The 18363-nt window shown below is 46.8% G+C and overlaps 1 protein-coding gene across 1 annotated transcript in view; it reads left to right on the top strand.

Moving 5' to 3' along the window:
* Positions 1-7749: 7749 nt before the first annotated feature.
* Positions 7750-18363, top strand: part of acbd3 (acyl-Coenzyme A binding domain containing 3) — an 82175-nt gene continuing 71561 nt past the window's right edge. Inside the window, exon 1 of the mRNA XM_072500220.1 lies at positions 7750-8073. Within this exon, the coding sequence (XP_072356321.1) occupies positions 7788-8073 (286 nt within the window). The 5' untranslated portion in view covers positions 7750-7787. The remainder of the gene's footprint in view (positions 8074-18363) is intronic.

The following is an 18363-nucleotide window of genomic DNA, read 5'->3' as shown; positions in this document are numbered from 1 at the left end:
TGTGATGAAAGGGTAGCCTGAGAGCATCAAGGACACACCTGTAGTCACAAGAACATACCGAGATGAATTGACAGCCCAAGATGACACCTCGCACATGGGCCGCACGGTAGCACAGTGGTTAGCACTGTTGCTTCACAGCGCCAGGGTCCCGGGTTCGATTGCCGGCTTGGGTTACTGTCTGAGCAGAGTTTGCACGTTTTCTCCGTGTCTGTGTGGGTTTCCTCGGAGTGCTGCAGTTTCCTCCCACCCACAAGTCCCAAAAGACGTACTTGCTAAGTGAATTGGACATTCTGAATTCTCCCTCGGTGCACCTTGACAGGCGCCGGAATGTGGCGACTAGGATTTTCACAGTAACTTCATTGCAGTGTTAATGTAAGCCTACTTGTGACAGGAATAAAGATTATTAAAAATACACAAAGGAAATAGTCATTTTGCCTAAGACAATGAGGAGAGGTGGCGAAGCACATCCATGTAAGCCATTAAGGAATTGAATCGACTCTAAGAAAGGCAAGAGAGGTGCTCTACTGGTCAAACATGAACACTGAAATGAAAGACTACATCAGTCATTGCAGTGTGTGTAATAAGTACAAATACATGGTTTTAAAGACTATATGTGCAGAGATTGGCTAGTAGAACAAACAGTTGTTAACGCATGAGAACAGTGGGTGTATAGTGGGTAACCCACAGTCACACAAGATTGTGCATGCAAATGTGCCTTTTGTTCACTTGGAAAAGGGGAATTGTTTGGGTTACGTAATGTAATCACTCCGATGTCACAATTCAATAAAGCCTCTCACTGAAAAACACATGCAGCACAGCTGTCCTTAAACATAAATATCATGATAGGGAGATAGTAAAAATTTGGGTCCAGAAATGGGGGTTCAAGATGTAGCAGGCAATTTAGGAGTTAAACAGACTGAAGGAAGAGATTGCTGTCAGCAGAGTCAGAGGGATATGCCCACAGCCCGAGTTACCTTGAGCCATTCAAACTTAACTTTGATAGTGGGAATACACAAGATGTCCCAGTTCAACCAGGATGATCCACTCAAGATCCATTGTCATTTGGGACAACCTTGTTTGGCCAGCCATCGGCCCATCACATTCTGATTACCTATTTGTCTGTCAATGGAAGATTAGTTGCACCTAAATGGCATAGCTCTACTCTTTTATATAAACGGAGTGGGCAATGAGCCAAGATACCGAGAATAGATTCAAATCTGGCCACCTCGGGGAGGACCTTTTGTTCGATGAGCTGGACGGAGTTTAGAGGGAGAGAGAAAGAGACAGGAAATGCTGTTTTGAACAGTTACAGAGAAGGCTGTGGAAATTGAGAAGAGAGAAACTAAGAAGAGAAGTCACGAAAGTTGCCACCGAGGCAGGCTTTGGAAAAGGATTCTGAACCACAGTCCCTAACAGAAGAAAAGTGTTTCGTAAATGCAAGTATTGCCTTTGTCTGTCTGTGACTGTGGAACAAGAGCTGCATGTCCATGTACAGTGTTGTGTAATGAGAACTAGTTTGTTAAGGTTAAGAAACTGCATTTAATCTGTTAGTGTTAGAGCTGATGTAAAAGTTTAAATTTTGTTTTCTTATATTATCACTCCTGGAACGCACCGATTTTTCCGCACTGTATTTTTTTTTTTAAATGTTACGTGTCTTGTTCAGTATCTTAGACATTGTTGAGGGCTGACCAGGTGTCCCTAACAGTAAAACACCAGTTGCGATAGAGATTTTCCTTTGGTGTCTTTTTACCTCTTGCCACAATATTATTGTGATGTTGGGTTGGAGTAGGATCAATAATTCACAAAAACTGTCTGCTGTAAACTCTCTCATTTTATTGTAACATGTATTTCTGAAAAACCACATGTTGCTAAAGCTTTTGAACTTCAACAAATCAGGATGAACATGCAAAATATAAACAGAAGCAGGCCATTCAGCCCCTCAAGCTTGCTCCGCCATGCAATAAGATCATGGATGATCCATTTGTGTTTCTAATTCCAAATTCTCAGTAACCTTTGATTTCCTCGCCTAATAAGATTCTATCTACCTCCACCTTAAAATTATTCAGTGATCCCGCTTCCTCCCCCTTCTGAGGCAGAGAGTTTCAAAGTTGCACAATCCTCTGAGGAAAAACAATTCTCCTTGGGGGCGATTTTGACCCGGGTTAGCCGTCAGTGTAAATAGCTAGGCGGGCCCAACCTCTCGCAAGATTTGGAAAATGAGAACCTCGCCAGCGGGATCTTCTTTTCTGATTGTCCTTGCCACTCGTCAGTGACATTACAAGGTTCCGACCCTTTCAATTTTGATAAATTGTAACGTAATTAAAGGGCTTCCCCACAATCTGTTCTGCCCGCCCCCCCAGTATCCTCGCCGACATGATGTCACAGCAGCGTGGCTTGCAACAGGTTTTTTAAAATTGAACAGTTGAGGCGGACCCGCCGAGGGTTCAAAGGTAAATATAGCCCCCCAAGGGGAAGAAAGACATGCCCAGGCAGTGCTCTGGCATTGGAGAGGGGTTTTCCTTATGTGTGCGAGGCAAGGAGGATATGTCTGGGAGGGGAGAGCCATCCCAATGCCTATGTGGGGGTTGCCCACTGCTTGGGGGGGGGGGGGCTGGCCGTGGGGGAATGAGGGTGAATTTATTTTAGATACAGTTTGGGGCGCCCTTTAAAGATGGCGCCTCAATCTTTGTAGAGCCACCAGCTCCATCGGCCTACCTACCCCGCCAGAGTGACAACGGAAATGACACCCCAGATGTTCTGTGAACCAACTGCTAGAGAATCCGGAGAGAAAACCCAGCTATGCAGTCGGTTTTCTCACTGACACGCTGAAAAAATATTGGAAGATTTCCCCCACATGAGGGTGCCCCGCCTGACTTTAAAACACTCCCCCTAGTTCTGGACTCGCCCACAAGAGGAAACATCCTTTTCACAGACACCTTGTCAATACTATTCAGGATCTTATATACTTCAACCAGGACACCCCTCACTTTTCTAAACTCCAGTGGAAAGAGGATCTGCCTGTCCAACCTTTCCTCGTAAGACCACCCACTCATTCCAGATATCAACCGAGTAAACCTCCTCTGAACAATTCACAAGAATACCAAATTGTAAAGGAACAACAATTTTGACTTCATGAGAAGATGGTTCTGATTGGCTGGCAAGTGTACTCTGATTGGTTGAGGTGTTGCTATGGGGGATGCAGCAGTTAACTGCCAACCTTTGTTTAAAATGTTGTCCACGATGTTGGACGTTGCGTTTTGTGTCCTTCAAGCACTGGTTAGTTGGGTATGATCAGTACCTTTCCTGTTGTGACAGCTGATGGGACGTGCTATTTGATACGCCAGTTATCAGTTAACTGCTGCATTCTCCATCGCAATACCTCTACCAATCACAGTCCACTTGACAACGAATCAGTGCTTTCTTATGCAGGATAAATTGTTGTTCACTTTACAATTTGATATTCTTGTGAATTGTTCTGATGAGTGCAAGACCAAAAGCTTTGACACCATGTGCCTTTTTTCAGCAATACAAGTTCTGCACTAGCAAACGACTATATTTATAGTTAGAGAACACTCCCTTACACTAGTTTCTTTCCATGCTGCTTTTTCCTAGACGTTCCCAGGTGGTCCTTCTACGATGTCACAGACTATTACAGTTAACCCTTTCATGGGACTTAGTCTGGCGTACTCCATTATACTACATCCAACCAGAGGTAAGAATATATTCACAAAATGTAAGCTGCAAAAACATATTTATGGAATCACTCCTCCGAACGTTTATATTTGACTAGATGCAGAGATCAATCACCTTTGGCCTGGGAGTTTGACATTTGGTACTTAGTGTTATGGGTCAGGACCAGAACCCCAAGTTGTTATGGGATTCCGGATGGGAAGAACAAAGAACAAAGAAATGTACAGCACAGGAACAGACCCTTCGGCCCACCAAGCCCGTGCCGACCATGCTGCCCGACTAAACTACAATCTTCTACACTTCCTGGGTCCGTATCCCTCTATTCCCATCCTATTCATGTATTTGTCAAGATGCCCCTTAAATGTCACTATCGTCCCTGCTTCCACCACCCCCTCCGGCAGCGAGTTCCAGGCACCCACTACCCTCTGCGTAAATAACTTGCCTCGTACATCCACTCTAAACCTTGCCCTTCTCACCTTAAACCTATGCCCCCTAGTAATTGACCCCTCTACCCCGGGGAAAAGCCTCTGACTATCCACTCTGTCTATGCCCCTCATAATTTTGTAGACCTCTATCAGGTCGCCCCTCAACCTCCTTCGTTCCAGTGAGAACAAACCGAGTTTATTCAACCGCTCCTCATAGCTAATGCCCTCCATACCAGGCAACATTCTGGTAAATCTCTTCTGCACCCTCTCTAAAGCCTCCACATCCTTCGGGTAGTGTGGCGACCAGAATTGAACACTATACTCCAAGTGTGGCCTAACTAAGGTTCTATACAGCTGCAACATGACTTGCCAATTCTTATCCTCAATGCCCCGGCCAATGAAGGCAAGCATGCCGTATGCCTTCTTGACTACCCTCTCCACCTGTGTTGCCCCTTTCAGTGACCTGTGGACCTGTACTCCTAGATCTCTTTGACTTTCAATACTCTTGAGGGTTCTACCATTCACTGTATATTCCCTACCTGCATTAGACCTTCCAAAATGCATTACCTCACATTTGTCCGGATTAAACTCCATCTGCCATCTCTCCGCCCAAGTCTCCAAACAATCTAAATCCTGCTGTATCCTCATCGCTATCCGCAATTCCACCAACCTTTGTGTCGTCTGCAAACTTACTAATCAGACCAGTTACATTTTCCTCCAAATCAATTATATATACTACAAAGAGCAAAGGTCCCAGCACTGATCCCTGTGGAACACCACTGGTCACAGCCCTCCAATTAGAAAAGCACCCTTCCATTGCTAATCTCTGCCTTCTATGACCTAGCCAGTTCTGTATCCACCTTGCCAGCTCACCCCTGATCCCGTGTGACTTTTGTACTAGTCTACCATGAGGGACCTTGTCAAAGGCCTTACTGAAGTCCATATAGACAACATCCACTGCCCTACCTGCATCAATCATCTTAGTGACCTCCTCGAAAAACTCTATCAAGTTAGTGAGACACGACCTCCCCTTCACAAAACCATGCTGCCTCTCACTAATACGTCCATTTGCTTCCAAATGGGAGTAGATCCTGTCTCGAAGAATCCTCTCCAGTAATTTCCCTACCACTGAAGTAAGGCTCACCTTACTTACAAAAAAGAATACCAAGAGAAAATCCTTTTTGTTTAAATTTTAGAGTACCCAATTCATTTTTTCCAATTAAGGGGGCAATTTAGTGTGGCCAATCCACCTCGCTTGCACATTTTTGTTGGGTTGTGGGGGCGAAACCCACGCAAACACAGGGAGAATGTGCAAACTCCACACGGATAGTGACCCAGAGCCGGGATCGAACCTGGGACCTCAGCGCCAAGAAAATCCTTTAAGACCAAATTGAACCATGTCTGATCAGCTTGGTGTTCCAGAAGCAACTGACAAACGTAGCCCGTCACATTAACTAGGTCTTCTACAATCACCACATGCTTGTGCCTTGTTACAAAAAGTTACATTGTCCCTGCAAAAATCAATGATTCTCTCTCTTTGTGATCATGGCAAATATACAAAATACAAACTTTAAAATATGAAAAATTCTCATATTCGTCACATTAGGAATAACATTTGCAGAAATGTTTGTCAAGCAGTGTTCTACTTGTGTCTGTGATGATTTTACTGATGTGATTGAGAGCTTTATGTATAAAACAAAGCCATCACTGAAACAAATTAAAACACTTCAACGTCCCCGGACAGTGAAATGGAAATGGAAAATCACTTGTCACAAGTAGGCTTCAAATTAAGTTACTGTGAAAAGCCCCTAGTCGCCACATTCCGGCGCCTGTTCAGGGGGGCTTTTACAGGAATTGAACCGTGCTGCTGGCCTGCCTTGGTCGATTTAGCCTTGGTCAATTTAGCCCTGTGCTAAACAGCCCCTTGAATCCTCCTTTCTTTGTGTGAATCTGTTGTTTTTTGAGTATTGCAGAAAAAAGATACAATGTGTCGAAGCTTTTCGTGTTGCACTCATCAGGACAGATGCAAGAATACCAAATCTCAAAAGGAACGACAATTTATCCTTTATAAGAACATGTCAAACATATTGCACCGTTCTCAACTAAACAAAAGCTTGTGGGTCAGCCATTCACTGGTTCATTCCTCATGACAATGCCAGGACAAGTCAGAATTGACTTGCCTGGTTTGAATTTAAACAAAAGCTTGGCAGTTAACTGTTCCCTGCTGCATTCTTCATGGCAATGGCAATGTCTCTGCCAATCAGAGTCTACTTGCAACCCAATCAGAGTCTACTTGCCAACCAATCAATAGCCTCTTCTCACACAGTATAAATTGTTACTCCCTTTGAGATTTGGTATTCTTGCGAATCTGACCTAATAAGTACAAGACCAAAACTTCAACGGCAAATCTCTTTTTACAGTAATAGTCAAGTTCTGTATTACCAAGTGGCTATTTTTATTTTTTTTGCTCACAGGCACTCACTGAGTTCCATGTGCCTGATTATTGGTTTTGACAAGAGCAGGATGGTAGTAGATCCATTTCATGACAAACAGCCTGACAGATTATCTGTGAAGTAAACGGAAAATAAAATTGGGATTCATATATAACAGGCATCCAATCTACTACTGGGACTCTGAGCAGCAATTTGCCTTAGAGACAGAAGGTTGTGGGTCTATCTTGAAGAAGAGCTAGTGAGTTATTCCTGTTCTTCTCAAAACATTATCTCTGTTTCTCTCTCCACAGATGCTGCCTGACCTGCTGAATATTTGCAGCATTTTCTGTTTTTAAAAGCAGTATTCTGCATCCAGGTCAATATATATATATTATTTTCATAATATTTATTGTGATAAGTAGGCTTACGTTAACACTGCAATTAAGTTACTGTGAAAGGCCCCTAGTCGCCACATTCTGGAGCCTGTTCGCGTACAGAGGGAGAATTCAGAATGTCCAATTCACCTAACAGCACGTCTTTCGGGACTTGTGGGAGGAAACCGGAGCACCCGGAGGAAACCCGCGCAGACACGGGGAGAACGTGCAGACTCCGCACTGACAGTGACCCAAGCCGGGAATCGAACCTGGGGTCCTGGCGCTGTGAAGCAACAGTGCTAACCAGGGTGCTACCTTGCCGCCCTCAACACTGCGTGAAGAAACAGATTGGTCTGGTCATTGTCAATAGTGGGATCGTGTTGTGCACAAATTGGCTGCCGTGCTTCCTTCAGTTCACAATGTTGTTGATTGGCTGCAAAGCCCCTTCAGATGCCCTGAGGCGGGTGCAAGAGATCGCAGACTTCTAAATTACTGAGAAAAGATTCTGGAGCTCGGTTTGTGAGCGAGCGCGGCTGACGTGGGCGGGCAGTCCCAGGCCCAATCTGTCCGTCTCCTGGCAACCGCCGGCAACAGCCGCTGGAGGCGCGCGCAGCAGATGTGTTTCCGGGCGGAGATTGTCCATCCGGTGTGGGCGGGGGCGGGGCTGAGACCCAGCGGGGATTCAATTTCCGGTGGTCGGGCGCTGGAGTTGTGAGGTGTTCCGTCGTCCGTGAGAGGGGATTGTGTTTCCGGGGGGGGCGGAGAGGTGACAGTGGCCGGAAGTGACGCGAGCGCCTGGTGACGTGGCCGCTGGCCTGGTTGGTTGACTGGGCGGGGGAGGGGCAGCCGCGGTGGCGGCGGCGGCCATGCTGGAGATGATGATGGCGGCGGCGGCCGAAGGCAGCTCGGGGTCGGCCAGCGGCTCGGCCCGGCTGGAAGTGTCCATCGACGGCCTGACGCTGAGCCCAGACGAGGGAGAGCAGGAGGGCAGCAAGCCGCGGGAGGCCTCGCTCAGCGGGCCCAGGCCGGCGCCCGAGCTTGGGGCGGGGGGAGAGAAGCAGCAGGAGGGGCAGACAGCGGCCGAGGAGATGGAGGGACGTTGGGGCTTCAACCTGAATGAGCTCTACTGTCTGGCTCTCAAATTCTTCAAAGGTAACAGCTTCCAACCTCTGACAAACATTCTCTGAATAAACATTATTCAATATCAGGTTGTGAAATATCCTGTCCTATTACAGACATATCTAAATATATAATACAGAGGGAGGCAGTTCGGCCCATCAGGCCTATTTTCTCCCTAATCCCCTTCGTGTCCAGTTGGTTCCACTCCACTTTTCCCAAAGCCTTGCCAATAGTTCCTTCAGCTGTTTTCCCACTTCCCTTTTGAATGCTGTTTTACTGAAATAACAGGAAAATACCGCGGATGCTGGAATCCTGAAATAAGAACTGAAAATGCCGGGTAGACTCAGCAGGTCTGACAGTATCCATGGAGAGAGCAGCTGAGCTAAACATTGGGAGCCATTGTGACACTTCTTCAGAGCTGGCATTGTTTTGTATTGGCTGGCACATTAGCACAGTTGTTAGCAGTGTTGCTTCACAGCGCCAGGGTCCCGGGTTCGATTCCCGGTTTGGGTCATTGTCTGTGTGGAGTCTGCACGTTCTCACCGTGTCTGCATGCGTTTCCTCCGGGTGCTTCGGTTTCCTCCCACAAGTCCTGAAAGATGTGCTGTTAGGTGAATTGGACATTCTGAATTCTCCTTCTGTGTACCCGAACAGGTGCCGGAGTGTGGTGACTAGGGGCTTTTCACAGTAACTTCTTTGCAGTGTTAATGTAAGGCTACTTGTGACACTAATAAAGATTATTATTGAATCTGCTTCCACCACCCTTCAGTTAGTGTATTCCAGATCGTAATGACTGCTGTGTTTTTTTGGGGGGAAACTTTGCCTCTCTTCACCTGGGTTCTTTTGCCAGTTGTCATAAATTTGTGTCCTTTGGCCACCAGCACAGTGGAGACAGTTTCTGCTTGTTTACACCTACCCAAATGTCTGGTAATTTTAGGGCCCTCTGATAAGTTTCCCCTTAAATCAGTTTTGCTCTTGTGAGAGCGATTCCAGTTTATTTAGTGTCTCAACAGTGTACACTATAGTCACACAAAATACGTGCCTTTTGAAACTTTAAAAGGTGATGTATGTATTTAAGTACTTTGCCATAATTACCTATGGTGTAACAGGGAGTCAAAATCTATTCTCATCTTTGAAAAGAGAGGCTTCTAGAGTTGTAAAACAGTTCAGTCCTTGTTTCATTTATTTTCTCATTTTACTAATGATGCCCGGTTGATAATTGGTCATAGAAGTTTGCAATGTTCCAGTTGTGCCAATGATGAAAAAGGCATCATAATGTTGATGTGGCTCTTGGATTCAATTGTAAACGTGGATATAATGGGGAAAAGTTCACAGGAAGTGCAAGATTTTAACATTAATTTTATATGCCAAAATCTATTGTTAAATTTAAAGTGCTTTATGTCTTTTCCCTTCCCTATATCTGTCACCTCCCACAACCCTCAGATCACTGCACTCCTCCAATTCTGGCCCCTTTAGTAGTCCAGGAAAGAGGCAGGCACAGAAAATTAGGGTTATTGTTCATCTGAAGGAAACTCCAGCTAGATAAACTGAGTGTGAATGGACTGTTTCCGTGTTGTAAATTCAGTGTTAAAAGTGTATGAAAATATGCCCAATTTACCTAGATGCCATTCGCCTTGACAGGGGAATGAGATTCGAGTGGATTGCTCCAGATTTCTATAACTTGCTTAACCAAAGTGGACAGATTCTGTTGTGTTTGTATAGTTTTCTCTTCTACCATACCACTTGAAAGTTCTGACTCCTGATAAGTCAGGAGATCTTCCATAACAGAGAGGTTAACAAGTGGCCATTCTTTATGTTTGAGCCTGGACAGTTAGTTTGAGGCTTGTGTGAGCAATAAGGTAAGCCCATACCTGCCCTTATCCACATGATACTTTCTGCCATTTTGTGCATTATAGAGTAAGTATGCACCCTGGCTAGTGTTTCCCCACCCCTCCAAACAACCCAAGTGCTGAATCCTATTCTAAACAGGCCAATAGAATTGTGCAATTGGAGGTCTGTTTTAAGTGACTTGGGATCATCCGCATCGATCAGGAGACGTGGATGTTATCAGAGTAAAATAAAGAGACAACATTAACTTGGGACATCCTAAAGGCCTTTACAGCCACTGCAGTACTTTTATGAAGATTAGTTCCTGTCGTAAAGCAGTGGGATGTTCTGTCAGCTGTTAGAACAAATGCCTAACTAGATACTGTACAATGTTTTGATTTATTTAGAGGAATGTGTATCATGTCACTAGTCCATACAGCAATTGGATGAGAGGAGAAGGTCAGACTTGGCCAGCTTGCCTCTACCTCTCTCCCTTCCACCTCTTGTCCATTTCCACCAAAATCTCATCTGTGATGGTTCAGCCCTGGTACCTGTGGGACCTGTACTCCCAACATGAGCCAGCGCCTTCAGCGGTGCGGTGGTGTAGTGGACTGAGCTCCCACTTGTCTATTCTGTTCTGATATTGGTGACATGTCCCTGCTGCATTTACACACAGCAACTTTAAAGATTATTTTGTAATTAATGGCTGCTATTTTAACTGTGCTAAGCCCTGTTGGTTTATGTTTACAAACATTTTCTTTGGTTCGCTGCACAATGTAAGCTTGTATTTTGCTCCTGGATGTGGGATGTATTATACCATTGGTTTTCTGAGCTGTTTTGTTTCTAATGATCCATATTTTCAAATCCCTCCAAGGTATCTACCCTCTGTACGCTCCTGTATCCCCACACCCCTGTGAAATATTCTGGTCTCTTGAGCAATCCCAATTTTCATTGAGCCATTATGGTGGCCATGCTTCAGCTGCCAAGGCCCTAGGTTCTGGAGTTCCCTCCCTAAACCTTCCTCTTTGATTAAGCTTTATGACATCTATCCTAATATTGCCATAAGTGGCACGGTGCCAACATTTGTTTTATGACATTCCTGGGTAGTGTCTCAGGAGATTTGATTACATTAAAGGTGTTCTATAAATACAAGGGGTGGACTTCCGGTGTCGGCAGGCGGGAGGCGGCCGCACAATGGAGGGCTCCCGTTAGGTAACGGCAATTTCGGGGCTTTAAGCCCGGTCCCAGGGTCCACGGAAGCGGCAGAAGCAGGGAGAAGGCACAGAGGAGGCACAGTGAAGACACAAGAGGAAAAAAAGAACAAAGAAAAATGTCGAGGGTGAGCAAGAAAACGGCCGGGAAAAAAACAGCTGAAGGTCCGTCGGGGAGTGGAAAGGTCACCAAGGAAAATGGAGGCTGGAGCACCAGGGAAGGCCGCACTGCTTACGGCTGAAGAAATAACTAAGGTGATGGCTGCGGAATTTGAAAAGCAGTTGGCGCAGATTGCGAAATGCATGGAGACAGTGAGGAAGGAGATGAGGGAGGCTTTGAGTGTGCTGGTGGAGGAGGCGGTTTCCCCGGTGAGGGCGGAGGTGGCGAGCGCAGTGGCGGAGGTGCGAGAGCAAGGGGAGGCGCTGAAGGAAGTGGAGGAGACGTTATTGCAGCACGGTGATCAACTTGCCTCGATGGGGAAAGAGATGCGGAAGGTGATGGATACTAACAAGGATCTGCGAGGAAAAATGGAAGACCTGGAAAACAGATCCAGGCGACAGAATTTGAGGATTGTGGGGCTGCCCGAAGGAGTTGAAGGACCGAAGCCGACTGAGTATTGTGCCGCGATGTTGGCAAAACTATTGGGGGAGGGTCCCTCCCGATATGAACTGGATCGGGCTCATCGGTCGTGGAGGCCTGTACCAATGGCGAGTGAGCCGCCAAGGGCAGTGACTCTGTGCTTCCGTAGGTACAGTGTGAAGGAGAAGGTCCTGAGCTGGGCCAAGCAGAAGCGGGTGGTGCAGTGGGCTGGAGCTGGTATATGTGTATACCAGGACTTTACGGTGGAGCTGGCAAGGAGGCGGGCTGCCTTCAACCGGGTGAAGAGGGCACTGTACATTAGCAAGGTGCGGTGCGGCATTGTATATCCAGCGAAGCTGAGGGTGACTTACAAGCTCTGGGACTTTTATTTTGGAATGCCGGAAGCAGCGGAGGAGTTTGCGAAAGCAGAAGGACTGTGGCAGAACTGACAAATTGAGGAATGGCCATGTGCCGATGTAACCTCATGACTGTATTTTCTTCTTTTTTGTATCACTGCGCGCAGGTGTAGAGACTAAAGGAGCCAATGTGGTATATATTTGGACAAGGGAAGGGACGGGACTTTCACTCGAAATGAGGGTTCTTTGGTGGATATGCGGGGTTTGTGTGCTAAAAGGGGATCTTTGGGCTTTCCTAGGGCTGGGCAAGTGGGGAAGGGACCCGGGCGGGGGCCTCCACGCTGGCCGGTTTAAGCTGGCCAGTGAACGGGAGTGACGTGGGGGGAGGGGCTGCGGCCATCGGAGCCTGGCAGAACAGGGTCCGAGTGGTCTAGCCGCGGTGGAAAGTTGGGGGGAAGGAACCAAGGTTGGGAGGAGGAGTTTTATAAGAGGCAGTGGACGGGAGGAGCTGGAGACCTGGGGTGTGGGGGGGGGGGGGCCTGTGTAGATTAAGGGTGACTACGGGTAATCCCTGATTCCTTTTTGTCATTTGTTTATGTAAACATGCGGGTTGAGGTTTGGGGGTTGGTGGGTAGTTGGGACGTTGTTATTATGGGGACTGACATATCTTGCTGATTAATGTTTATTGTTGATGGATGTAAATGTGGGAGAAAATGTGAAAAAGGAGGAGAATTTATAAAAATAAATAAATACAAGGGGTGTTTGTTGTTGCAGTTGATGACCAGGCGATTAAGTCCCAAAAGACCTGCTTGTTAGGTGAATTGACATTCTGAATTCTCCCTCCATATACCCGAACAGGCGCCGGAGTGTGGCGACTAGGTGATTTTCACAGTAACTTCATTGCAGTGTTCATGTAAGCCTGTTGAATAACTGTTAAACATGAAAAAAAGGCATTTGAAGGTCTGCTGGATTGGGGCAGATACTGGTGTGAAGCAAATCCAGAATGGCTTTGATGGGAAGGTTACTGAAACTTCCAATCAAGGCGAGAAGTCAAGTTGCCAGGACAAGCGATTTAAACATGAATATTGTTGCTATTGAAATAGAATTTCAGTATTCCCAGGTCGCCTTCACCAGAACTTCATCCAAATGCTGCCCCTCGTGCGTGTCAGTGGGATTTATCACCTGATATACAGATCCAGTGCAAGGCATTGATCGAGTATAAATGACTTGTGTTTGCAGGAGCAGCCACATACAAGTCATTGAGGCATTTCCTGGTTAATATTTATCTCTCAATTGTACGAACGTAAATAGAAGTGGACCATCCCATCGAGCCTGCTTTGCCATTCACTAAGGTCACAGCTGATCATCTCCAATTTCACCTTCCTGCATTATTCCCATAGTACCAAAAAATCTTATCGATCTCTACTTTGTATATACCCAGTGACTGAGCATCATACAGCTCCCTGGGGTAGAGAATCTCAAAGATTCACCACCCTCATTTGATCACATTACTGAATAGCCAATCCCCTATTCTGAGATTGTGACCTCTCGTTCTAAATTTCCCCAGCTAGGGTGAAATATCCTTCCAGCAAATTCCCTGCCAAGCCGGTAAGAGTTCACCTCTAATTCTTCAACTTTGCAGATGACACCAAGTTGGGTGGAAGGGTGAGCTGTGAGGAGGATGCAGAGATCCTTCACTGTGACACGTTGAGTGAGTGGGCAAATGAATGGCAGGTGCAGTATAATTTAGAGAAATGCAAAGTTATCCACTTTGGTAGCAAAAACGAGCGGCAGACTATTATCTGAATGGCCAAAAATTAGGAGAGGGGGATGTGCAACGAGACCTGGGTGCCCTCGTACACCAGTCACGGAAGGTAAGCATGTAGCTACAGCAGGCGGTAACGAAGGCAAATGGTATGTTGACTTTCGTTGAGAGAGGTTTTGAGTACATGAGCAGGAATGTGTTGCTGCAATTATACAGGGCCTTGGTGAGCCCACACCTGGAATATTGTGTGCAGTTTGGATCTCTTTATCTGAGGAAGGATGTTCTTGCTCTAGAGGGAGTGCAGTGAAGGTTTACCAGACTAATTCCTGGGATGGCGGGATTGACATATATGGAGAGATTAAATCGGTTAAGATTGTATTCGCTGGACTTCCGGTGGCGGCCATGGAGTGAGCGGTCGCAAATTTGGTAGCTCTTGCTCAAGGCGGTATTTTTCGGTCCTTTCCCTGTCTGAGGGGTGAGGTTTTAGATGGACAGAGGTGTAGGAGTGCCTGGAGAAGGTGTAACTGCTCTGGTGTGGCTGGTGGAGTGTACCGCTTCCATGGATGGGGCGAGAGTGGAGGGGGGAGTAGGGGGTTTGGAGGCCTTGGGTCGGGGGCCACCATGCTAGCTGGGCGGTTTAGTTAACGGGAGTGTAGTGGGGGTTGTCAGGAGGAAGGGGAGGGGGATGGGGTTGTTTTGTTTGGGGGGGGTCGTAGGGTGTGGATGCTGTGGCGTAGCTGGAATGGGAGTGATGATGGTGGATATCCGAGGGCTTGCCTGAAAAGGGATATATTTCGGGCTGCATCAGGGGACGAGTCGGGTGCCCGCTCTCTCTATTGCTTATTGTCTTGACTATATAGCCATTGGCAATGGCGCTTAGAGCATCGTGGGTCTGGAGAAGGATTGTGCGGGGTGGGGGGGGGGGGGGGGGGGGGGGGGGGGCATCGAGCACAAGGCTTCACTGTACATGGACTACCTGAGGAAGGAGCAGTGCTCCGAAAGCTAGTGTTTGAAACAAACCTGTTGGACTTTAACCTGGTGTTGTAAGACTTCTTACCATGGACTATCTGTTATATATTTCGGACCCATTAGGGGCATTATGGGGAAGAGCCCCCAATAGGGCAGGTGAAGAGAAAGTGGGAAAGAGCTGGGTGGGGAGTTGGAGGCCGCGTTATGGGAGGAGGCCCTGAGGAGAGTTAATGTAACCTCGTCGTGCGCGAGGCACTGCCTGATACAGTTTAAGGTGGCCCACAGGGCACACATGACTGTGGCCCGGATGAGCAGGTTCTTCGAGGGGGTGGAGGATAGGTGTGGGCGCTGTGCGAACCAACATCAAATTTCAACAAAAAACATGTGAACCATGTCCATATGTTTTGGACATGTTCGAAGCTGAGGGGTTTCTGGCAGGGGTTTGCTGACGTCATGTCAGAGGTCTTACAAATGAGGGTGGTTCTGAGTCCAGAGGTGGAGATCTTTGGTGTGTCGGAAGACACGGGAGCCCAGGGGGTGAGAGAGGCCGACGTCCTGGCCTTTGCCTCCCTGGTGGCCCGGAGACGGATGTTACTAGTTTTGAGGGACTCGGAGCCCCTAAAGTCGGGGGTGTGGGTTAGCGACATATCGGGGTTTCTCAGACTTGAGAAGATTAAATTTGCCTTGAGGGGCTTGTTGCAGGGGCTTGCTCGGAGTTGGCAGCCGTTCTTTGACTTGTTCGAGAAAAACTAAGCTGTCAGCAGGGGGGAAAAGGGGGAGGCATGGGAGAGATGAGTACGGGCAAGAGAACCAACGGAGGGGCAGCTGGGGAAGATGGAGCTGTTTGTGTAAGCCATGTTGGCGGGGTTTGTGGTGGGGGGGTTGGTTGGTGGTTATATTGATTTGTTTTTGTTGAAATTTGATGTTGAAAATTGTTAAAATTGTAAATGCCTCCATAAAATATTTTCTTTAAAAATAACATGGACTAGCTGTTATATATTTCTGACCCATTGGGGGCATTATGGGGAAGAGCCCCCAATAGGGCAGGTGAAGAGAAAGTGGGAAAGAGCTGGGTGGGGAGTTATGGGAGGAGGCCCTGAGGAGAGTTAATGTAACCTCGTCGTGCGCGAGGCACCGCCTGATACAGTTTAAGGTGGTCCACAGGGCACACATGACTGTGGCCCGGATGAGCAGGTTCTTCGAGGGGGTGGAGGATAGGTGTGGGCGCTGTGCGAAAGGTGAGAACGAGGTGTTCCCGATTGAGACCAGAGGACAGGAGAGGGGGTTAAAAGAACATGGGGAAGAGCGGGGTGTTCCCGATTGAGACCAGAGGGCAGGAGAGGGGGTAAGGGAAGTTGCCTTTAAGGTAGTGAGGGTGAGTTTTAGATACCTGGCTATTCAGTGGCGCGGGCCTGAGTGCAGCTATATAAGTTAAGTTTGACTCGGTTGGTGGAGCAGATGAAGGGGGATTTTAAGAGGTGGGATGTGCTGTCACTGGCGGGATGGGTGCAGACAGTAAAGATGACGGTGCTGCAGTGCTTTTGCCTCACGGCGCTGAGGCCCGGGTCACTGTCCATGTGGAGTTTGCACATTCTCCCCGTGTTTACGTGGGTCTCGCCCCCACAGCCCAAAATATGTGCAGGCCAGGTGGATTGGCCATGTTAAATTGCCCCTTAATTGGGAAAAAATATTGGGTACTCTCAATTTTTTTTAAACCACATCTGCCGTTTACGCCAGCTAGGGGTCACGGTCTGACGATACGGGGTAGACATTTAAGACAGATGAGAAATTTCTTTACCCAGAGATTGGTCAGTCTGTGGAATTTGTTACCACAGAAAGTAGTTGAGTCCAAAAAATTATACATTTTCAAGACACAGTTAGATATAGCACTTAGGACGAATGGGATCAAAGGATATGGGGGGAAAGTGATATTGGTCTATTGAGTTGGATGACCAGCCTGGTCAAAATGAATGGCGGAGTGGACTTGAAGGGCCAAATGACGGCCTCCTGCTCCTATTATCTATGTTTCTGAACTCTAGGGAATCTAGGCCTGGTTCGTTCAAAAGAACAATACAGCACAGGAACAGGCCTTTCGGCCCTCCAAGCTTGCACCGATCACGTGTCCTATTTAGACCAATCACTGTATCCTTCTATACCCCATCTGTTCATGTGCCTATCCAGATAAGTCTTAAAGATCGCTAACGATCCGCCTCAACCACCTCACTTGGCAGTGCATTCCAGGCCACCACCACCTACTGTGTAAAAAAACTTCTCCCCGCACATCTCCACTGAACCTTTCCCCCCTCACCTTGAACTTGTGCCCCCTTGTAATTTGTCATTTCCGCCCTGGGACAAAGCTCTAATTGTTCACCCTATCTATACCCCTAATAATTTTATAAACTTCTATCAGGTCGCCCCTCAGTCTCCGTCTCTCTAGGGAGAACAATCCCAGTTTATTCAATCTCTCATAGCCACGACCCTCCTTTCCAGGCAACTAAACCTTTTCTGTACTCTCGCCAAAGCCTCCATGTCCTTCTCTCCTCGTAGGACATTTCCCTCATCCCGGAATCAATCAAGTGAATCTTCATTACACTCCCTCCGAGGCAAGTTCAGATGTGATCTTACCATGGGCCAATGTGCCTTCACTCTTGTATTCCTCGAGTACTTTTTTCTACTAAAGTCTAACAATCATTTGTTTACCTAATTGCTTGCTGCCCCTGCAAGTTAACCTGCTGTGATTTCTGCACTAGGACGCACACAGCCCCTCTGGACACCACATTTCACTGTCTCCCCACCGTGAAAATATTTTGCTTTTTTATTTTCCCTTCCAGCGTTAAAAACTTCACACCTCCCCATATTATGTTCCACCTGCCACATTCTTGCCCACTCACTTTACCTGCCTATATCTCTCGGCAGCCAACATTGCTAAAACAGATGATCTGGTCATTGCTCCATTTTCTTTGTGGGAGCTTGCTTGCTGTTTGCTATATTGCAATAGTAGCGAAGCTTCAAAAAACATTAGCTGTAAAATATCCAAACAGTTCTGAAGTTGTGAAAAGCACTATAGAAATCCAACTCTACCTGTTTTCAGATCACCTAAACCAGTGCAGACTAAAGATGAAAGCTGAGCTTTTTCCTGGTGTGCATGCTTTGGTTTCACAAGTAGGGAGGGTGTGCAGTTAACAAGTGAGTCATCAATGAAGACCATGGCAATGCTTTTATGACCAGATTTGATTTGCACTACACATTAGATGGATTAATTGTTTTCACCCCTTTTTGACAGGAAACAATCCAGCTCTCAAATTTCATTTGTTAGAGACTTGAGAAGTTGAGGCTTTTTACTACAGAGCTGAGGTGGTTATGATATAAATAGTAGGAGATTATTTCCACCGATCAGCTTGGCAGAAAGGACATGGTATGAATTTCAGATAACCCCAACGGTAACAGGTGAAGAGATCATTAAGCTTTGCTGTGTTTAACTCTACATTACTACAATTACATAGCTCTTCATCGAGGGTTTTTCCTGCCTGGTTTATCCTCTAACTGCAAAACCGAAAGAGCAATCTTTTTTAAGAGCTCCCATCTCACTGAGGAGGCTTCAGTTCAATCCATATC

Source organism: Scyliorhinus torazame, chromosome 4 (genome assembly GCF_047496885.1).
Source record: "Scyliorhinus torazame isolate Kashiwa2021f chromosome 4, sScyTor2.1, whole genome shotgun sequence".
NCBI lineage: Eukaryota > Metazoa > Chordata > Chondrichthyes > Carcharhiniformes > Scyliorhinidae > Scyliorhinus > Scyliorhinus torazame.
The sequence above is the reverse complement of the archived record's forward strand: the minus strand, read 5'-3'. Positions and strand labels throughout refer to the sequence as shown.